At 38.0% G+C, this 24191-nt stretch overlaps 1 protein-coding gene across 5 annotated transcripts in view; it reads right to left on the bottom strand.

The window, feature by feature from the left end:
- Window positions 1-24191, bottom strand: part of ERG (ETS transcription factor ERG) — a 144476-nt gene that overhangs the window by 46864 nt on the left and 73421 nt on the right. The window contains exon 1 of one of the 5 annotated variants that reach the window (XM_009560865.2): window positions 15892-16049. The exons of 2 other annotated variants lie outside the window; for them this stretch is intronic. In XM_009560865.2, the coding sequence (XP_009559160.1) occupies window positions 15892-15909 (18 nt within the window). In that variant the 5' untranslated portion in view covers window positions 15910-16049. Of the gene's footprint in view, window positions 1-14977; window positions 14999-15607; window positions 15736-15891; window positions 16050-24191 lie in introns of those variants that run through there. 2 more of the 5 variants (XM_054076563.1, XM_054076570.1) reach the window with 2 other exon arrangements.

Here is a 24191-nt window from a genome sequence, read left to right as displayed (position 1 = left end):
TTCACCTGGAACACATCCAGTTATTAAGGCTTTTGTAGTTGTCGATGTTTGATACATTTGAAAGTCAGGCAAATAACACATACATGTACATGTCCAGAGTCAGGTATTCATGTTTGAATCAGACATCTGTTCAAAGCATGAATTGATCTCAAGACACCAATTCTGCAGCTAGACAAATACAAACTGATTGCTGAGGATTTCAAACACTAATTTTACCAAAACAAAATTATCGTTCAATGCGAACTAATTTTGTTCCATCAGAATTAACAGAAACACAGAATTGTTTTTACTAAGAGAACATTAATTCTTCTGAACTTCTTTTAAATATCTAAAAGCTTTGTTATTAGATACTTCCAGTAACACTGAAATCTAAACCAGATTTTCAGAAATCAACTTTTTTTGTAAGAATACGGAAAACAAATCTAAGGTTCCTGGATTTGTTCTTCCTAATGTTGAGTGTTTCATCACTGACCAGGCATGTTTTAAACCTGAGTAAAAGCCCTCTGAATCTTCAGACTTTAGTCACAACTGTGGAGAAAACATTTCTTAGAAACATTTAAAATTCCTTCCACATCTTTCTGTATTCTACTTTTTCTACAAATAGGGTTTGTGTATTGAGTACGCTAAGTATTACATTTGTCATATACACAAATATTTCTTTTAATTAGTTATTAAAAAAATTAGCTCTTATTTATATAGTTTACAAAGTCTGGAGTTCCTGATTCTATATTTCTAGTAAAATTCTTGAAGATATTTTTCTATCTCTCACCATATTTTTAGGCGTCATTGAAACCATCAATTCTTGCAATGAAAACTACACCACTAATTTAAAACTTAGTAGCTAAAAATTTTGCATTCCACACTGATCTTTTATATGAACACTTCTATTGATGTAAATAATTTATAGATATTTCTCAAAGCACTAGAACAACTTCAGCATTAACTGAGCTTTCTGGCAGCAAATGAAATCTTAGCAGCTGAGTAGTATAATGTCCTATTTCATGCCAGATTGAAAGTGCAGAGAGCTTAGTAACCATACCAATTCTGTGCTAAATAGAAAAGCTCAGAAAATCACAATGGAAGCGTCTTAGACAGGAACCTGAAAAAAAGCAGCTGTTTCTGAAAATACATATTTGGTGATTTTTTTCCAGTCACGCTGTGGATTTGTGAATAAAACTATAGTCTCCCATCCAGTATTCTGCCCAATCATCACCTATCATGCGTGTACAAAAACTCACTGTGGTTCAATGGTGCTACATAACTCTCTGTTCCCACTAGGATTACAACATGGGAATTGAAAAAGGCAAAATGTCCCATACTTAGCCAGCAGTAACAGAAGTAATTAGGAGGCTACTGACTATATGTACAGGAGAGTTCTGGACTTTTACCACCTTTATTTTCACTATTCATAAGGAAATATTTTCACATATGATCAAGTTACTCTTTACACGCAATTTGACAAGACCTGCATCTCCAGTCAGATGAACCATGCTTCTACTGGAAAGGGGTATAAGATGGTTGTGTGAAGATGCAGCAGTGTGAAACCAATTCTGCTCTTCAGAAACATATGTTTAGAAGTTGGGGATGATTTAGGATTACATAAAGCAGAGAAAAGATAACTGGAGTGAAAAAGAAAACAGAGGACTAGATGAAGTAGTCCTAAAGGAGCTCATAGAAATCTAGAGAAGGAAAGAATATGAATGACTAAAAAATATGCTGAAGTCAGTGAGATTGGAGGATTCCGCTGGTGGCTGGAGCACTGGGAAAGCACGGAGTACAACCAAGTCAACCAGAGGAACTGGGAAAATCAGAGGGAATAACAGTAAAGTTCATGCATTATTGGTGTGCTTAAGATATCCACAGTGGTTACAATTTATATGAGAGACTATACATCACTTTATCTTCTAAGACATGGCGCCAAATGAGGTTGGATTTTTTAGAGTAGTGTACAAAACTAACTAAAAAATAGTCAGTTCAGTTTAGAGATATATTTTGACATTTGATCATCAAGGCCACAGGCTCTAGGAAGCTTAGAAAGTCTATCAGAAAGGAAAACTGAAAGAGAAACAAGACAAAAGATACTGAAGGTCAGGGAATTGGACACTTCTATTGTGAGCTTCTGCATTAAATTTCCTCTGTCACATAAAAGAAGATAGAATCAGCATTTGATATTTAGCAGCCACGTTGGCTAACAGACTGGAATAGAATGGATAGATATTAAGATGTTCATACTACAGCAAATACAGAAGATATAGCTTAGAAAAACACACTGACTGATTTAATATATTTTTCATGCTAATTCTGCTAGGGCTTTTGACAATGGGACAAACTAGGGAATCACAGCACAGTTTATTTCTGAGCCAGCTGAGTTTACAAATAATCTTACAGGAACCTCTGATATGTCATACTAAGCCTTTGGCTAAATGACCTGCCCTGCAAACGATATGTGTGTAAGGACAATGCATTCGCATGTATGAGCCTAGGACTCTTCCTTGTGTCTTATTTCTACAGTTGTTCTGGGATCACCACAGGCATCACATCCCCTAGAACAACTCACTCTGCCATTTGCTAACTACAAGGCAGGTAGGGAAGTGCTTGTCTTTAACCTGACATAGTTTGCCTGGAAAGTAAGCATTTCCTTGTTTCAGAGGGCAGCACATCCACTCTGGCACTGGTGATCTCCGAGAGTGACGTTTGCACAACATCTCTGCCAGGCTGCAGCTGAGCTCACTGCTTGAGCACAATCATACTTAATTAAAGAATCTCAGGGGCTTTGTACAAAAAGAGTCTTCTACAAATGCTCACTATTATATAAAAGAAAATGCAACATTTTAGTTCTTACATTTTCAGTTTGAACACTGCATTCTCTGTGCATTTGCCTAATTTGCAGGAAAAATCAGGAAATTTTGGTGGTGTTTTGTGTAGGACTTCTTTGCTTGTGAAGTGAGGCTTTTTGGGGAAGTTCAGGCCTCTGCTTCCCTTGCGTGGCCACACTCCCATGTATTTACACAAGTCTGGTGCTTGTAAATGTTTTCTCAAGTACTGGAGATTACAGTATACTCCCTGTCATGAAAATTCAGGGCATAATGACTTCAGTTTTCTTTTATCCTGGTATCCCTTGCATACCAAGCTATGTGTTTAAAAAGATCTAAAACTTTGTCCTCATTAGGATACTTCAGAACTCAAAGTACTTCCTTGACAGATTTTGTTTTCCTACCTTTCTTTTTTTTTTTTTTCCCAGTACTTGACTGGCACTGATTATTATTGCTTCAGTTGCTTATGTTTGTAAATTGTAAGCAAATTGCATTGTTGCTTCTGCTCAGCATCTAGTTTTAGCATCACTATCAAACTCTGAATTTTCATTTTCAGGTTCATCCCAATCCTACTTACTTTATCTTATCTAACTAAGATTATAAAAGAGTTAATTTTGAGTCAGGCTTCCTTTTCAGCAATGGTAGTTGCTAACTTTCATGATCTTACTGAACAGTAGGTACTTTTGAACGTAAATTCTAGAGTGAGACAAAAACCTAAGATTGCTAGTTTTGATTTCAGCTAAAATATTGTGAATTTAAAGGCTTAAAAGGAAGAGAAGAAGATGAACAATATAACATATATTATTCCTTGAAATTCCATGATTCTGCGCTCATGTCATCATCTCCTGAATTCTGGATATTTTTTACTGACAAAATTAAAACATTTCTTATTGTCACCTTAATTTCAATATTGTCTCCCACTGTTCTCTACTTCCACCCTGAAACTTTAACGTAGAACCTTTTGCAACATTTTCCCTTGTCCCTTTATTCAACCTTTTGAATTTCTCTGAGTCTTTCTCTTTTCACTAAGGAAAGTAACAGAAGAGAAGCCAGGAAAAAGAGGTGAACAGTGCCTGGGGCTCACAAACACATTTTTAATGCTGACCTTTCTCAAGCAACCTACCAGCCGCCTTAAATGAGCCTCTCCAGTGTCATAAAACTTGCTTCAAGCCCCATAAATTGCAATATTTGGAGAGAAAATTGCTACTAACATATATAGAGATGCATTATCCTTACTTGTGATATTACAAGCATTGGCTATTAAAAAAATTAGCTGAAGCTTTTCTCAGTTACTATACAGAAAAATTATTTCTCCAATAGGTTAGATTCCCGGCTTTATTTCTTTAAAGCTTCAGGACAAAAACTTAATATTGGATATCTAATGGCAAGAATCCATTTGAATCCTAGCTTACAAGTTATAAACATGACCAGAAATGTGTCTGAGTCATTATTTTTATTAATTAAGAAACATATGCTAAAATTCCAGGTTACTGAGTGCAACAGACCCTTAGAAAAGGTACTTGCTTTGTTTGAAATCTACCTCTGCACATAAGTTGAAACCAAGATCTAAGAAGTACAAACATCACATGCGGCCCCTGAAGAAGCAGGTAAACAACATCCAGGTGGTTTGAGTACCTCTGCAGTATCTCTGCCCTGTGATGAGTTCAGCCCTGTTACATGAAGTGCTCAAAAGTTTTTAAGTCAGGCCTTAGAAATAGGGAGTACATAAAAGCAATGTGCTTTGGGTCTGCCTCCTGGCTTTTAAGCCTTTAAGGTAGATTTTTTTAGTACTAGAGAGTCTTTTGTCAATGAAAACTGAAGAATTCAAGTTTTTATATAATTTAAGAAACATTCCTTTAAGAAAACCACTAAATATCCCAAGACTCCTGATAAAAATTGTGACAGTTGGCAAAAATTGCATTCTCCAAGGCTCAGACTGACAGAGATTGAGGCCAAATAAAACCTCTATGAAAGTGGAAAACATCACTATGAAGGCCCAAGCTCAGAAGAGGAATGTATTTGGAATTGTACTTGGTCTGGTCTGGGTTCCAAAAGGTTAGATTAGGTTTGTGATGGTGGAAAAAAATGTTAATCTGAATACAACTAATTCTTGCTAATTGGAAAGGATCCGGGCACCATTACAGAGAAAGAATTTATGCATAATGAGTTAAAAGTCAATAATTTACACCTACATTTTATGGATTGAGCTTTACTTCAAAATATTTTTAACATCTATTTAAACATATGTTTTTAAAAGAAACGCTGTAGTTGTCTCTATCTGCACACTTGCACACGAAGCAGCTTTGCAATTCATAGTTCATAGCTATCCCATTTTGAATGTTTGGAACTAAAGCTTCACATCTTAAGTGAGAAAACAAAATGCAAAAGCATTGCATGAGTAGCAATCATTGTAGCAGGTTTATGTCTGAAAAGAGGTCACTGACACCATGAGTATAAAAACCTACTGTAATCCCATCAAATGAAAAGTCTAAAGAGTTTAGAAGGGAAAGATTACTACTTTGCAAAATAAAACCAGCTTCTGTATATTAAAAGTGGGAAGTAAAATACAAAAGTTTTACAAAACTTCACTTTTCTAGGAGTTCAGCTGGTTAGGAGGAAGGTACAAGAAAGCAGAGTACGGCAAAGCCACTTTGCCCAAATCAGTCTCCTACGTGACTGTCTTTCTTCCACTTTTAAGTACATTGTTACTAAAAAATGTCTTTTCATAGGAAAAAAAAAGTTCTAATTGCTTTCAATGTTCCTTACTTCTTTTGGAAAGCTAATATTGACTAAGTAGGGTTTTTTTCACATTGGTGAAAGCAGGTAAGTATGTAACAACACTTTCCAGTTGTGGGTAAGCAGTCCATCTTCAAAAATCCACCCAAAGTTTTACAGAGCAGAGATAGTGGGAACTCTCAAGTTGATCAGCACCTTGGAAAATCAAGATCTTTATTCAAGGCTCTAAGCAGAGTTTTAACAACCTAACCCAAGGGTGTTTTTATTTTAAATTTCAAACTTGTCTACTTGAAGACTTTCTGCTAAACTTGCCTCCTTTAGCATAAAGTATCAATTATTTAGTTGGGATTGCAAAGATTAACTATGCACTTGTTTTATCCAGGAACCAGTCATTAGAACTAGAACTAGAACTAGAACTAGAACTAGAACCAGAACCAGTAATGGTATTCACTTACTTTAATTTCTTTGGCTCTGAAGGCATACTCCTCCAGAGTATGACATCCAGAGGTTAAATTCCTGTCTACCTTTCATTTCAGCTTTGTAACTGTAGTGACTACATTTCCTTAAAACTTGGGCATTCTAAATCAAAGGAAATTTTATTTTTAACCTCACCAGTATTTAAGAAAAAAACCTAAGAACTCAGCAGTGAAGTCATTAGACTACTCTGATGATTAAAAGAAAAAAAGAAAATTAAGAAGTTGATAGAAGTTTGTAGAGGATTTTCTAACAAAAAAAATGTTACTTTTTTTTAGTTTTTCTATTTTTTTTATAAAACATTAAAAAACATTTTCAGGATAATAACTGTTTCTCAACCAGTGTTATAACAACACATACAAATTTATTCTTCTCACTATGTAGGAACCACATACATAGGAACAAAGATACCTTTTTTGCTGTTTTTCTATCGGATAAGGACAATGATCTGTTTTTCTGTATCCTTTTCCTATATTTTCCCTCCAAATTAGAAGAAATAAAATGATTTTCTGTCTCTCTGGACTTAAGTTTCTTCAATACTTAACCTGTCTCATGCTGTACATGTGCAGACAGTTCTGTCTTTACAGGTGTATCAAATGTGCTGTATTTGTCTTGTTAGTTAAATAAACAGAAAGTGGAGGCTGTCACCTCACCATTGCAGAGCGCAGCATGATGAGGCACATTTGCACACTCTTAATCTAAAACATCAGTGGAACAGCTCACATGCTTTTACTTCAGCACACAACTGTATGGTTTGATGGACCGCATCCACAAAGACCATTCAATGAATACTGTGCTGCCTGCGACCCTCCACAGAGCTTGTTTTTTTGGCTGAGGCAACCCAGCCCAATTCAAAGTTCACTGAAGTCAATGGAGAGACTCAGCATCATCAACATGATCATGCTGATCCAGAGCCAGGACAGGAAACTCTGAGGAAACATAAGAGCTACGCAGTTGTTTGCCTTGAATATTTGTTTAGTGTTTTGGAATTTACTGACCAAAGCTGCATGGAAGAAACTTGGCAGCCAGAGACTTTTGCCAAGTTGTGTTATTTTGGTTGTATCAGAACTCCTGAAATAAACCCAAAACTCCAAGCGAGTCTTTTGTGTTCATGCCTAGCCTCCTTGAACTCACTCCATCCAACTGTTCAGGTTCACCCTGAACTGACAGATCTACTGCAGTCTTGGCTAGCAAGGCAATAAGAACATGATGTGCCCAGTTCTCCTCTCACTTTACATCCATCTTACACCTCTGTAGCCCACTGAATACAGCGGATCCACTTCTGATATACTCCAGCTTAGAGAAATAGGAAAATTCAACAGGTTTGCTGTACAGCTCAACAGAAAACTCCCAAAGTTTGAATTTCTTCAAATGGCCACCATGATGTATTTCCTTTCACTGAAACAAGCATTAACTGAAGTGGCCATGTCCATCAGTCAGTTCTTTGGACAGAAGGAGATTCCAGATCTCCCGAGTGTCTATTTTGTTGACTAAATTTTCAGCAAAAATAATCATTTGGAACTAAATATCACATTTAGAAGAGAATGGACATGATAAAAAGGAGTCTATGGATGATTTGTTTAGAGTTTGTGTTCATTAAGAGGGTTAATACAAATGTTCCTGATTGTTTCTGTTGTTTATGAATCTCGACCTTCAGAACAGCACTGAAATGTGCTGTCTCCTAAAGATGTTCCCTACCGATATGACACACATTTTGCATTGTTTCACTGCACACCAGCATTAATATCCCAGAGGTAACCCACCCTTCTTTTAACGGCTGGTGACGGGTCCAATGGCTGAGCAAAAATCAGTTGAAGGAAAGGGAAGTGTTGTCGGAAATGAGATTAATCTTGTAACGAGTGTTCAGCCCTGATAACCCATCTGTGCAGAGAACTGCTTTAACTGGAGAGCAATTAACCTTCACCTGACAAGCTCTGTCCAACCGTTATAAACAACATTAAAGGCACAGGATCCTACTCTTTTTTCCCCCCTTTACGCAGACTAAACAATCAGATTCTGAATTCCATGCAAATGGTACATGTAACTGTGACTTGATGACAAATCGCAGGAAAATTTTTTAATAGGTAATGGTTGTATGGAAAAATGTGAAAAATGTCCCTGGCCACAGCTTTAGTGAGTTGATCTGATTAGTAAAAAGCAAGAATTTTGAGCACTTCCAAGGGAATACCTTACGCATGAGGGAAGCTGATGTGAATATGCCAAAGACTAACAATAATAAAAATGTATGCAAGTAGATAAGAGCTGGCTAACCACATCCCAGAAACATTGCTTTCAGGAAGAAACATGTATTTCCCCAACACCCTTGTGAAGCCAAAGCCAAGAGGAAACTTCCTAGAGCTTCTTCATCCATGGCCTTGCAGAGATTACTTGTCAAAAAACTTCAGCTTGCAGAAACCGTCTGCATTTAACTGGGCTTTTGAGTCAGGTCCCCACAGGACCAGCTCCTCTGTTGATAGCCAATGCTCCAAGTGATACGGTCACCATGATCTCTGAACTAGTCTGTAAATCCAACCTCAGATTCCCAGGCTGTTAGACCACAACATGAACTTAAGAAACTGCCTTTCCCACAGTAGTTTGAGGAGATAATTGAAACTGGGTTTATTCTTCAAAGATGAAAAGGCACAATATATATGAAGCCACAATTACAAAGGACTGCTCAGCTCATTGGGGTAAAGCCAAGATACCAATCACAGACACTGTGACAGAAACCTAGAATGACTCCAGGGGAATCACTGACAAAACGATGCACAAAATTTGGGCTGAGCACCTTATTAATTTCGGTGAAAGCTTGGCCTCGTCAAGTCATTGGTCAAATCCTTTTGACTTCCTTGTGGCCAATTTCATTTCAGGTTTCCTAAATCTTCATTTATTCTATTCATGTGCCTAAAAGCAATTACCATGAAGTTATGATTAACAATGGAGTTTTTCTGCCTTTGTTTACTCTTCTTTTGCTCTAGGTGTCTCTTTTTCCTAGCAGAATTTCAAATACACAGATTAGTCATGGTTTTATTTCTCTGTACAGTCTCTTCTGTTGAATATATACATCACTGCAGATTGCAAGAGATGGCGTGGACTTTTTAACATATCTAGAGCATACTCTGAACTATTTGTTGGAGAAATCCACCTCAACAGCTAGTGAAACGCATATTTTATTTGGTGATGCATACCAATAAGAAAAGGATGCAGGCAACAAAAAAGTTGGAGGGAGGTTGCTTGCTCTTCATCTGATGGAATGACAATGTATTTTAAGCACCCTGATTTGCAGTATTGTAAATTGCAGGGACACTTTTCCCACCATTGTGGAGAAAACACCTGATATTTCATAGTCCAATAAAAAAGAATTGGTCTTAATTTTTTACACAAATATATAGGTTGTATTGTGGTTTAACTATTTATATAGTAACAGGTAGAACATTACATTTATATCAAACGAGAAGGGCTTAGATCTTTTCAGTGAATTAAATATTAACAGATAGGAAGTTCCTATTGAAAGCATTTCCTGTATTGGTAGTCCCTGATTTTGGCAACTTATTTGGGTAGGAAATGAATGCAGGAAGTATCTGTCTACAAACTCTTTATCATCAAGGTAATTGCTGTGGCAGCATTTTACTGTTTATCGAGGATAATAAACATATTGTCTAAAAAAAGATGTTTTTCAACTCTAAAGATTGAGGTTTAAAAAGTATCTTACAGGCTAGCATTGCAGTTATGCAAAGTCTTCCATTTAGAATCAATATGCCGCTACTTGTTTCTCTCAGCACAAATATAATTTCCAGTCTCCTGTGGCTTTTTTCCAAGTTATAGCCCTGTTTCTCTGTATCCTTCTCTCATCTCTCTTAAGTGAGGTAGGTAATTTTAAAGAGTTCTGCCACTTTCCTTGAATAGTTATTTACCACCCCTTCCTGCACGTATTTGCATATACCCAGTCCTTGTAATTTTTTCTTGTATTTCCTTCTCATCTATCAGGCACTGCTTGCACTGGCAACACATACATTTAACTAAGCAAGTCACATCTTCTCCTAGTGTGAAAAGTTTATGCCAGCCTAATGACACCATTTCCCCCTCATCAGTTGAGATATATACTTTGAATAAATATACATTGCAAGTGAAGGGAGACATTATATCTAATGCATTCCTCCCACTCATTGATTTCTAAAATCCACCCTTCTGAAAGACCAGTTGCTTGACCAATTGTATGTGGATGATCACTAGGTGTGTCCTTAACCTTAGCTTTAAAAAATTGCAATTACTCATGATTCTTTTTTACCTTTAAATGCCCAATAACATTTTTATGTCAATAATTGTCTTTTTTTTTTCCTTTTACTTTGAAACAAATTCAATTTATGACATGATAATTACCAGAAGTGGTAATCACCAGTTTCTACACCATAGTTACTAAAAGCCATTACTATTATTATTTATATATTGGCAATTCATATCCCTTTCCTGAATGCAATATCTAATGTTTCTAACCAGATGACTATGTGCATAGTAAAAACCAGCAACCTGATGCCTAACAATGCATGCCAAGGAGAGGGATAACTTCCTTGCAGTACAGATTTGCAACCTGAACCTCACCACATTTCCTGAAGCTACTTCTCCCTCTGTTCACTGTGATGTTTACAGGATTATACAATCCTCCTTTTAAGTGGGAGTTCAGAATAATTTGAGGGACACAGAACTACCCAACCTAAACCTTTAAACCATACAGACACATCGATCCTTTAATGAAAGTATTGATAACTTTTTAATATAAGCACTTCGAAGTTTCTGTATTGCTGTTAGTTTTTTGAATAGAGTCAATATTTCTTCTGTCATACACACATCGTACACATTAAGGACAGCAGGATGATTAGCAGAACATGTCACTTTGTCAGACCATTGGCTTTTTGTTACCGACAATGAGAAAACCTGCTAGTATTTATTTATTGTATAATCACTTATCAAAAGAAATTAGTTTTTAAATAGCTAATGATGAATGTGATAGAAACGATATTGCCATCAATGAAAAGATTTTTGTGAACTTGACAAGATTTGGTATTATGAGTGATACTTGCTACTGTATCACTTTGCTAAAACTGATAATACAAGTGATACAAATCCAATTTTTATTTTATCCTTTCTCTACTTTGCTATTTTCAAATTAATTCTGTTGGCTTGATTTAGAAACTGTTTAGGAACTTCTTTTTGAGTAAACAGCATTATATAATTTTACGGAATTTATAAACTGCCACTTGGAAAATAAATACTACCTTCTGGCATTCACATTTTTCAAAACTACTTCTGTATTTATCTTTCAGCAAGTCATTCTCCAAGAGCACTTGATTCTTTTAACATTATTTCTGAAAGCCCTCTTGTAGCTCTTGGAACTTGCTGAAAAATATTTTGTTAAGAGATAATATAGTTGTTGTCAAGAAAAAAACAAACAAAACACCGAATTCAGACAGTCAACTAAACACATTTTTCAGCTGTTGTTCCTTGCCTGGGGCCTTAGTACTGGAAAGCAAAATCCTTATATTTGACTTCACTTCGGCATGTGTTGACAGGAACCAGATTGAATTAAATGACAGCTGATTAAAAGTGAAACAACAAAAAATTCTCAAAATATCTTCTCTTATATGACTATTTGTTCCTTGAAATTGTTGTTTTGCATTTGAATCAGAAATATTCTTTTATCTGGAAATAATGGTAGGTCTGATTCTACTGCCTTTATTAGAACAAAAGCTTCATGAAATTGGTGAAAACTTTGAATTAAAGAATGCAAGATCAGGCTAAGTGGTTCAAGACACTTTTGCTGTTTTTGCTTCTGATTCACTGGTGCACTCAAGTGTCTGCTTAGCTTTAAAAGGATTGTGTCATTTCACCAAAGCTAACGGAAGTATTCACAAGCTTAAAGTTGAATATACTATTTGCTAACTGAGGCGAGAACAAAAAGAGAATAATATTTATAATTTTTTAATGCAAGGATCAGAAGGACAAATTTCTCTAATAGTTCTGTTGGATTCAGTGCAGATGCACTCCTCTAAGCAAAGAGTTAGACATTTCCATACACCAAGAACAGATTTTTCTTTAACTGTCTCCAGTTTTCCTTGGATTCAGAAATATTTGAGTGAGTTAGATTTTCTAAAAGAAAGTGAGAGAAAAGCAATACTATATAGAGAAGCACAGATTAAGATTCCTCACCAAAAAAAAAAAAAAAAAAAAAAAAATCTTGCCACTATGTACTTCTTCAATCAGTATATCCAAGCCCTAGAAACCACAAAGATCCTCCTGTCCTTTATCAAATACATAGACTTTTTCTTCCAGGAATCATAGATCCCATGTAAACAGCACATTAGAAATCAATAATAAAGAGTGGACATGTGCATATTTATAAATTAGAGTAAAAGAAATATCCACAAGTATAATCAGTTAGTCATTGTAAAGCCAAGATAACTTACTGAAGGCCGTTTCTAAGAGTAAGTATAATTGCACTGGCAGGCAGGGAAAGAAATATAACAAGGCTTACTGCATGGCAAGGAAGTATAATTCTAGTTGCAATTTTCTAATTAATGTTCTTTCCTCCACTATAGGATAATGGAGATGGAAAAAAGCAAATGAAAATTACCGTCAGGATAAGTATTTTTACTTCATCCCAAGGTCACACTTAAGTAATTTTTGCTCCATTCTGTTAAAAAAAATGCCAAAAAAAGACAGATGCCTTTGATATTTTCTAAAATTGTACTTACATTACCTAGTGGGACACTTACAATTAGCCATGCTGTATTGATTTGATAGTCTTCACTTCAATGCTTTGCACTTTTGTGCTACGGCATGTATCTGTCAGGTGTTACTTGTGCAAGAAGGAGACATGTCACCTTATTGCTGAAATTCTGACTGCTGAAAAAAGCTTGAAAAAAAACTTCTATCCTTCAAATGCCAAAAAGCCTAACAGTGAGATTAGCTATGTACATTATCAGGTATAAGGAAGCAAAAGCATTAGAAGTATCAGCCTCCTGACTGAGGAGTGAAACCAAATCCTTGTCTGTGGAGGCACATACCTTCTCCCACCACTCTCCTCTCCACACTTTCTCACTCTGCCTTCCATGAGAGCTGGAGTCGCTCCTGGTCAGAGGGAGAGGTCCCTGGCCTGGAAGAGACTGTTCTTACTGCATAGAGGTCACAGTTACAGTAAGCCTTCCATGCCATGGCCTCGGAAGAAGGCATTACTGCACCTCTTTCTCTGAAGAAACCTTCCACCTAGAATATCAGCAATGCAGGAGCTGCCCTGGGCTGGCAGGGAAGTGCATGGGAAGCCACTCTATCTGCCTACCAGAGCCGTGGCCAGAGGTGAACCACATTTCCCTGCCACAGGGAGAAAGGGAAGGAGGCAGAAGAAGGAGGGCAGGGGATGAGATGAGACCTATCTTCCACTAAAGCCATACTTGTGACATCAATCCCAGTGCCAGAAAACTTGCACAAATGCTTGCCTTCACAGACACCAATTAGCCCCAGTAAGTCAGTCTGATTTCTCATGAGTAGCCCTGAGTGTCCCACAGGTCTGCAGGTTTGTGATAGCAAAAGGATGAATCAAAGTTTTACTGGAAGTCCACCTTTACATGTACATTTAGAACAATTTCTACCCGGTTATGAACAAATACACAGGCATTTGCAACCCAATTTTGACATTTAATGACTCAACAGTTTCCCTAAAGAAGAGAGTGAATTCCCAGCACAAAGGCTTTCTACCTTCCTTGGCCACAGGCTCTTGTTGCTCATGCTGGGACAGCTGGGTCACCCACTGTCAGCAGACACCACTGACTATTATATTGAAATTGCAAAACATTTGCAAAACATTACTGTTCAGTGAAAGCTCAAACACCCATTTGGCCTTCAAATGGAATTTCTTCATTCCGTCAACCTCTCAGTTAAATGACTTCTTTATGTACTCAGTATAGAAGAGGAATTGAATCTCTTTGGACTGGTTTAGCTTCATATCAGAGTAGATTTCCTGCAGCTAGAGTACAAAGCACCTGTCATTTCTTTCCAGTCATTTTACATTTTGCACTTGCATAGATAAAACCCTTGCTTCATAATATAAGGCCTTCTCAGCACACTAGGCACCAAAATCCTTTTTTTGGGGCGAGTATTTCCCCCTGCAAATTTCACGCTTCCAGATGAGGATACAAAAATATACGTTTTTCCACTCAAGAGGCTCTGCTGTCTGTATAGCATTAACAGGCTGCGTACTGCACAGCTGTACTCAGTGTCTTCTCACCTCTGTAAGGTGAAGGTAAAATAACGATGAAATACTGTTTACAACCATTTAGCCTATAACAACTCAGTCAACACAAAAGTCAAAAAGAAATAATAAGAGCTCCTCAAAATGGATACATCTAAAGTCACTGTAACATCAGTCTTGAAAAGAGTTCCCATGAACGTCAATAGTGCAATCTGATTAATAGACGCAAAAACCAGTGTTACTATCTCAGCACATAGCCCTTTTTTAGCAATGCAAAACTTGGCTCCCTGAGCCTCAAGATTTTCATATAGAGCACCTGTCATGTCCTGTGTGCTCTGAAATGCAGAACAAACCCAAAGGGAATTTAGCAGGAGCTACTTAGCATATAATAGATACTGGCCAGCAATGCAGAGGAGATTCAGATCTTTGTCTGCATAGATAGCCTCCTGAAAGCATCAGTGATTGCAAAAAGAGAAAGTTCATTAGTTTTTTTAATCACACTATCCTCAGGCAAGACTTTCAGGTTTCAAAAATTATAACAAAAAATACCAAATGATCTTTAAAATATAAAAATTCATGCAAAAGTTACTAAGAAATCAAACTGCAGCACCACTTAGCTAATAGCGAGGCACTGCTGTTCGTATGTCTTAGTAAATCTCTGGCATAATTAGAAAAGTACAGAAATACACAATACCATGAAGAAAACAAATACCTTGATCCCACATCTGATAATACAACTCCGCAGAGGTCTCACTGTACGTGCTGGTTTGCACTTTACGTAAAATTAGTTTCACTGTCACAAAGCATTTAGTTACAGTTATACTTCTGCAATTAATCACAGCTATTGCTATATCTGTAACTGCTCTTTGTTGCAACATACAGAGAAGCAAAAACTAGATACATAGCTAGACAGATAAATTTATTCGACTTTCTAAGCGACATAACCTGAAAAACTCAGCAAAGTCATTCTTAAAAAAACACCCAACCATGCATCGAGATCAATTTATAAGCCAATAAGATAATTTTATTTTCCAAAAAATTATAAGAAAAAGAACACGCCCATAAGATCTTGCCGCCACCATTAAAATAACATTTAGAAAGGTACCGTATATCAGGATATGATTTTCTAGACAAGCACATATTTAACACCTGCATGAAAGAGAAACAAAAGCTGGTGCCTCTCATTCCCGCTTGCAAATATTTGTGTCTCCATCAAGGAGAGAAACAATTAAAAGTATTCAAAAAGTTAGTGGTCTTAGGAACCCTTTCTTTCCTTCCAGTGCACACCCTCTCCCCTTATGGCAGTCCGCAAACATATCCAAGTTGTCAGAATGATACCTACAAGAAATTTCAGAAGCTCTCATAAAAGGGCTTCGCATATGCAATCCACAGCACTGAACAGTGAATTTAAAAAAACCAATTTTTTTTCCGAGTTTGAAGTTTTTAAGCCTTGCGGATGGTTGGAGTAGGAAAAAGGAAATTTACTAGGCAGTACAAAGGAAATCTTGTTGTCCTCTATTGTGGCAGTGGGGGTGTTGCCCAATTCTAACTTATCTAGGTTGATAAAGGAAACTAAAGAACACACCACTGAAAATAATTCCAACAAAAAAGGTACCCCTTTCTTACCTTAATAGTGCTTGCCATAATGTGATCAAGATTATTGATCGCTAATAATTGCTAATAATAATTATTGCTTCGCTCTGACCAGAAAGAAGTTTTGATGAGGTTGTTTAGAGCGGATGAGATTGTGCTAACTCTGGGAAATGAAGTCAGCCAATGGCAGGAAGAGGTTTCTATTGGTCCTGGCCACTGCAGCTCGAAGAAACAGGATATTTGGGAGTGAAGAGATAAGAGTCCTAAAACAATGTTGTTTTTCTTGATGATATGTGACTAAATTTTATGGTTTTTTATTTTTTTTTAACAAAAAAGTCAATTGCCTCTGACTGCCTGGGCAGGTGTGATCTGATGTGCAGTAAGTGTGACATGCCACTTTGAGGCAGGATGCAGATGTCAGATGAAATGGGCCAAATTAGGCACTAGTTTCATGCAGTGTATTCACTGGGGAATTGCTGATTCAGGTCCAAAGCCAGACTTGGTATAAGTGGGTGTAACTCCAAATATGTTAATGAAATCTAACCCCGCTTACACCACATCTACATTTGTCCATTAGCTTAATTCCTGGATTCTTGAACTATTGACATTTTCTAGCCTATCTGATCCAGCACATCTTTTTTTTCTCAAAGAAGAAGGTAGATTGGAGACAGTTGTTTCTTTTTGATGCCTTTTCCTTACTGGGGAAAGGAAGTCACCAAAAGACATAAATTTCAAAAGCAAACGCCTGAATGTCATGAAGAGTCTTAATTTTTTCACACTCTTCCTTTACTTCATAGCTCTATCAATGCCTGAAAATGAGATAGTTTCACTGCCAATTCCCTTCCTGGTCAGAGTATGATAGTCATTTTTTATTCAGTGGTATATTTTTATTTGTCATTTTGTAGCACTTGGCAGTCACAGTGCACCCCAAAACTACCAGCTGTGCAAACAAAATACCATCCCTGTCCCGGAGCCAGGCTTATGAGTGCTGAACTGAAAAATAAAATTAAAAAAAAAAGATTTGAATAAGAAAGGAAAAGCATTTCCACAGCATCAGTCCGTGTAAAGTTCACATGTAAAGAACCACTCACAATCCAATGCTGGCACAATCCTCTTGCTTTTATGAGTCTCGTGGTTTGTAGAAGACACAGTTCCTGGTGTCAAGAGATTCTGAGCTTTCAGCTAGAAGAGAAAAGCTTGAGAAAAAGATCCTCAAAAATTAAAGGAAAAATTAAAATAAGTTAGAATGGATTACTTTTTAAAATAAACTTGTAATTTTTAAAAGCTGGTCGTACTATAACCAGTTTACAATTTCTCAGTGCTTCATATAATCGTGGACATAGGTTGCTTGAAAGCACTGCAGCACTGGGTAGATAATTCCCACTGTAATAAGTTCCTGCCCTCTGATCAGGGACTCTGGTATGATAAAAAAGAACATGATATAGTGATGGCTTGTCATAGCATTATTTAGGGGAGGCAGATGATCTCACCCTCTCCCAATGCCTTTCTCTCCTGCTCCTTAGGAAAAGAAATCAGAGTGTTGTTCTCTAATGGGTGATGACTGCCGCTATTTGATATGTATTTTTTCCAAATGGCACACGATGACAGCAGTAAGTCACAATTCACTGTTCCCTGCCTCTCCTGACTTGAAGAAGGTGAAATGCAGTCATGCACTTCTCCAGAGATGTACTCAAAGCACATTAAGCACTGCCTGCTTGGCCCTCAAGCATTCGTCCTGCAGGCACTGCTCCATCTCATGCAAGGCAGGACAGAAAAAAGGCTTGTCCACCTATCCCTGCTAATGAGAACAGCTCTGCCACCCATTAGGTCCTGGGAAATCCTAGTTTCCAGGTGCCCTGTGGAGACCACAGAACTGGAAATTCCTGGACACAGTGGAGTGACACAGGACCAATGCAACTGGGATCTGGCAGAGCTGTCCCCGTGGAGTCCCTGTTTCAAGCTCAGTGGATGGATGTCTCCCAGTTGGGCCTGTATCTCAACTGATCTCCATCTGCCTCACAAGCCTCAGCATCCCAAAGGACTGAGCAAACCTCCATCACGCTCCAGACCCCAACAGAGAGACTCAGAAGGGCAGAGCCAACACCCTGCTTTTCGTCCTTACTCTGGATCCTGATCAACCCCACATAAAAGTTCTGCTTAATTTTATAGTTCACTTTAAGGAGCTATGGTTTCTTCCACTGCAAACATGACTTCTGGTCACTACAAAGCAATGCAGTGTCAGCACTATATAAATATAGTTTATATTCTCCATTAGTTGATTCATTCAGAAATCCAGTGTTGCACTACTGAAGGTTTTTTCACAGTCTGTATCTACCAAATTACTGTGTTTCTGCAGAGTAGGTAACTTCTGGTAACTTTCCTATTTTCATTATGAACTGTATGAAAAGAAAGCAATTTACAGTAATTGTATTTCATGGGGATGTTGATTTCCTCCCTTTTCATCTCCAAACAATGAGCAAGACAACCAAAAGATTAGAACCTTTTACTTGAAGTTTCAAAGCACTGTATAATGTTTCGTTTGGGTGACTTCTACTCCAGTTAAGCCCATGACATTTTGGGTTTTGGGGTTTTTTTTCCAGATATATTAAGAGGCTTGAAGTGTCAGTTCCAGCTCTCCAGTGGTTGGGATCTAACAAATTTATTCACAAGCAAGTTTTAATAATGATTCTTCTCCAGCCTACCTCCATACAGACAAACCTCTTAATTTATATAGGGTTTTGGAAGCATAAGGCAGGCAATATCAGACTTGGCTGAGTTCTATTATTGTTATATAAGTTTTACAGAGCCCACAGCCCAGTAAGGATTTTGCCATTTTAAACTGGCACACATTCTGTGCCAAAGAATTCAATGAAGTTTATTTGACTTTCAAGCTAATACCCACAGGCAGATTTCTGAGTGCTGACATTTATGTTGATTAAATTGCAAGATAGAGCCTTGGTATTGTAAGGAAAGGAAAATACTGGGTAATCAAATCGCCATCATCCAGTTGCAAAAGAAAAATAGTACAAACACTTCTACTACTTTTCTCTTTTCTGCATTCCATTAAGGCTAAATAGAAAGAAAATATGATTTTGTTATGCTAGGCAACTATTTGCTATTGTCTGAATGCTGTATGAATTTGAAAAAAATGCAGCTTGGTCAACAAACTGAAGGAAAACACAAAAAAGTATTGAAAATCCACACAAGTCACCTAACACTCTGCCCCTTAATTTCTCTCTCAAGATTGTCACGGTAAGTTGTCTGAGGTCCCTTCTATTGGAATTTTCTTCAGCATTTAAGCCTCCATCTAGAAGCCACAGAGCAATACGACACTACTGCATATGCTTAACATTACACATCTGCTTAAGTTTCTTGATCAAAACAGGGCTTTTGAACATGCTTTAGATTTACAGCAGTGCTTAAGTTCTTTCCTGAATACAGACAGGGTTAAACACTGTTTTAAGTGCCTTCTACCTTTAAGACTAAAGAGCTCCATCTTTAGAGAAGAGCTTTCTAAACTGGAAAAAAAAGGATTCAATCCATGCTGATATAAGCCTGCTTAAATCAGCAGGGCCCTGTACAGAACTAAAGCTTTTATCTGACCATGCAAAAGAAGTTGTCAGACTTCAGTGCTTGTTGCAGACTTTCTAGATGTACTAGGAATACGTTCAATATGCATGCACACACCTAAACATATGTAAATATTTCCAAAGAGTCCATTTCTCATGCTATCTGAAACAGCACTACTAACTTTAAAAAACAATCTTGTCCTCAGATTTTTTCCATATGATATATGCTAGAGTGTTTGGATGTAGGAAATACAGACAATATTCCCTATCTCAGCAGATCTGCAATCTATCTTGCTGTCTGGGAGGCAAACCAGGAACGCTGCTCTCAGCCTGGGCTGACCAAAGACTAGAGGCACGTTCTGCTATCCTCACTAGTGCCTTTATGTCTTTTACTTTGACAATGCTTGTTCAGCAGTCTGCACAGATAGCTTCTTTCCTTTTTACTTTCAAAATATTATTAGTACTGCTAATAACATGGCCTTCATCCCTTTAGCTGTACAGATTCCTTTACATTATAAATAACTCTGGCTAAATAATTGTGCAAGCTGGAGACACGTTCCTTTTGTGCATTATGCTGACATACGGTGTCAGCAGATGAGGGTGTTAAAAGGAAAAGGAGAACAGAGAAAAGACAAGAAAAAGCGCATTCTGTTCCTCTTACCAACATTACAGGTAAAAAAACAGGTTCTCCTCTAGGCAGAACCAGGCTACAAATAAAAAAAAAAACCTCAAGTCCAATAAAAGACTTTGCATTGTAGGTTTTGAAGACTTTTAAGAAATTCAGGCTAATTAATGCTACTTCATGGCACATGAAGATACACCTGTAAAGGTCTTAATCCTCTCAAGAAGACATAGCGTTTTGTCTAAATGTAGCTCCACGCATCAATTTGGCCATACTCAGGTCGGTGTGTGACGGCCAAATACACTCTTACCAAGTTTTCAGCAAGCCCTTCAGCCAGACTTCCTCCCTGTAATTCACAGCTTTCAGCTGGCTCTGAAGAAAAAGTCAGTAAATCTGCTCACGGAAGGGGAAACTCTCCTCTCACCACAAAGTAAGCTGTCACAAACAGGGGTGCTCAGAAGAATGGAGTTTCACAACCTGTCCTAAGAGACTGTGGGGCCAGCTGCTCAGGTGCTGCTCTCCAGGGTGATGAGGCTCGTTCCCTGTCCCCAGGACTCCTAGGCCTTCAAAACTGCTGAAGGGACCTCTTCCCAAGTAGGTTAGATGCAGCACCAGCTGTAAGGGCACAGGACAAACTCCATCCTGAGAAAAATAGGGTCCAGTTCTGGGGCAGGCTCATGCCCACTGGCTGGACATGTGGAGGTTAACTCTGGGAGGATGGCGCTACTGTGAATGAAGTGGGGAATTTACTTTCACAAAACTCAAAATACTACGTCAAAGCAAGCAGCCCCTGTGAAGCCACATAATTAATAGTAATCATCACTCCCTGGCCGTTGGGGCAACAATGGAACACATCCCATGGAAAGCACCCTTTCCTCCAGCATCATTTCCAAGGTTTCATGCTTCTCATTTCCTTTATTATCAGGTCCTGCACTGCAGCGGAGCAAGGAGGAACACGTCCTTATCTCTTCAGCCTTTCCCCAGCTGGTGCTGAGCGCCTGGAGCACCCCTGGGAGTCTCAAGCAGCTCAACAGTGATGGTCACTAGAGGGTGCTCCCTGTCCCTCTAAAAGATTGCTGCAGGCTGGTCCGGCTGCATCGTTCCCTCCAAGACAACATGAACAGCTCTCTCCAAAATCAGAAATTACTGCCTTTAATAAAGAGTATTTTAACAGAAGCAGATAAAAGAGATTTCTTTGGGCTGCGGTGGCACCCACTGTCAGTCTCACCCTCAGGGCTAGTTACAACTAAACGTTTTTCCACTCTCTCCTCTTTTCTTCCTTAAGAACACCCCACACGCTATCTTCAGCTGCTCCAACCTGTTCAGCCTATTAGTCCCTTCACGTATTTCTCTCTACCCCACCTTCCTCCCTGTCACAGTAATGAATCCTCTTCACTAGCTGGCGGAGCTGAAAAGTCGGGAGAGAGCTTTATTCGGGGGCAGTGTAATTTTTTTTCAACTTCACTTAATGGAAAAATAGCAGTTAAGAATGGATTGTTTTCCAATGGACACGGTTTTACAGAAACAAGACGTTGGAAGTTTTCAAAGTGAAAGTTGACGTACCTCACTTACTGACTCAAGTGTCTAACTGTGACTCAAGATATTTAAGTTTCTGTCAGCCAAAATGCATCTGGTGACTACATCACTTTTTGCCCACCTTTTCTGTTCTGATTGTCTTTGGGCACCAGCTATATTCTCTACAGAAAAAAAATACCACAGAAATGGGAAATGAGATGGGAGCCCTGTTTTACACAAATTGCATTGACACAGTCACTATTATATTGACACTGGGGTTATTTGCAATAGTCAACATGTACTTCATAACAGGGAAGTGATGACACTCATTTGCAGACAGGGAACTAAATCACTATCTGTCTAGTAAGTGCATTTATTCAAACTTCAACAATTTTAAATGTAGGTGTCCAGACTAAGCTAGTCCTCCAATACAACTATCTTCAACAGCGACTTAAAAGAGGTAAGATAAACCCACCTCTTAAGTACTTTCCCCTCTCTCTCATTACCTGCAATGGGAACCTGTACGATTACCTGAGACACACAGCTTTTGGATAACTCTGCTCATGTGAGATGAATCTCACCCCAACTTTTCTTTCACTCTTCCTTTATTTTCCCATCTCCAAAATGTTAACAGTTGTACCACTAAATGCCAAAGGACTGGTCTATGGATTACTAACTAAAATGTGCTGAAACCTTTGGCTGAAAGTTGCCACTGATTTGAAAGCTATTTGTTTTATGTTTGATGCTAATTTAAAGTGAGATAAGTGACAATGATATCACACGACAAAAAAAAACAAAGCTCCAAACCAAACAAAAGAAAGCCCCAAACACTTCAGAAAAGCAAATACTCTGCAAGGATAAAGAAATACGTGTAAGGGCAAAAGCCAACATTTTTCATCACTTTCTTCCAACTGTTTTAGATAATTTTAACTGAAATACACAATAGTTTGAACTGGTTGTTAGACAACATTGTTCTTGAAGGTCTTGCCATCACTAGATTGATGGGCATTGCACACAGGAAATACGTCAGGTATATTGGATTTCTACACTGTATTAGTGTGGCTGTTTCAAGATTTTCATCAAGAATGGAACCTATTAAAGCCTCTCTCATAGTCTTCTGGCTTTTATAGCATCTTTGGAGGACTGTGTGCTTTTTTTCCTCCTCCATGACCAGGAAGTTTAAAGAAAATGCTTTCAACTGTTTCATTCGACCTTTTACCACCGGGCTTTTGCCTACTCTGCAAATTTGAATAGGAGGTATAGCTGTGTTTTCTTTCCCCCTCTCTCTAGGTAATTAGCTGAATTCCTTAAAGGATCAGACACCCATCTAAAATTGGGACTCATGGTATTGTACTTCTTTGCTAGTGTCTGTGAACAAGAAACAGATGTGAAATATCTGTGTTTGAAACTTAGTGACCCAGAAAGACCAGGGCTAATCCAGATCATTCTTAATAACTGAAATCTGCCACCCTTTGACCACCTTGAGATACATACATACACAGAGGAATATCCTCTCCTCCACCTCAGCAGACAGATAGACAGACACAAGTAGAAACCCTCAGGACTTTAATATATCTTTGTGCTAATTATGAACTCATATGTAGTTCAGGATTTGAACAACAGCAAAAAAATGGATTCCCTATTGATCTTTTTCCCCAGTATTGAACAGCCTCCTTACAGATAGACTGACTTCCACACAAGGTGAATTCTTCAGCAGTGAGGAAGAAAGGAAATGTAAATGAAACAATAGATGTATAAACAAACTTTCATCTACTTAGTTTGTCTCAATCCATGTCAGGTACCTCATCATGTCTTATGTTAAAACTGAAACAATCTTCCTGTCCCCAGTACAGACCCCTTGCCTGGTATCACTCTCAGCTGTGAGTAACTGGGCACAATTAAAAGAGAAATGGGGTGAAGGTTGATGGAGCAATGCACTAACTAGACTCCTCCGTGAACATTTTTTCTTTTGTTAAAATTATGAAGGAGAAATCAGGTCCTTGCCTTGCCTTTTTTCTGTCTAGGACAGAACATATATTTATCTGAAAACACGAGAACAATAATCATTCAACGATTATACTGTGATAAGGTTAAAAAAAATAAATAGAAAATAAGCTCTTGGAATATGTGATAGTACACCTTCTAGGTATATTCCCAAGACTAGGCTGTGCGGTTCAAAAGGATAACATTCACATATTTCTGTAACTGAATGATATTTCTGTCTCTTTCTAAGACCCAGCAATAACATATGCCTTATGAGGGGAAAAAAATTAAAAAACGGCTGTTAACTAATATCGGTCAACCTTGAATCTCGAGCTATACAACTAAACTAAAAATATTTTATCACCATTTTGACAGAGCAAACGTTGAGAGGAAATAACAATGAGAAATGTCTGTAGAGACTGCAGTTTTCTTGTGGCTGCCTGGGAAGCAGGGAGGATAGGTCACAAATCATGGCATGATCATGTGCTACTAATAACTCACTCATTTCTCTGGCAATGAACCCCCCATTCCTCTCTTTTGCTAGACCCAACTCTGGGAGCATTACTCCTTATCTGCAGTGGTGGTCATGCAGGATTGTCTAGGCAGGAGAAAGGACTTTTGTTCAGAAACTGGGTGATCCGAGA

This window comes from Cuculus canorus, chromosome 1, assembly GCF_017976375.1.
Source record: "Cuculus canorus isolate bCucCan1 chromosome 1, bCucCan1.pri, whole genome shotgun sequence".
NCBI classification, from domain to species: Eukaryota; Metazoa; Chordata; class Aves; order Cuculiformes; family Cuculidae; genus Cuculus; species Cuculus canorus.
This window is presented reverse-complemented; position numbering and strand designations above follow the sequence as displayed.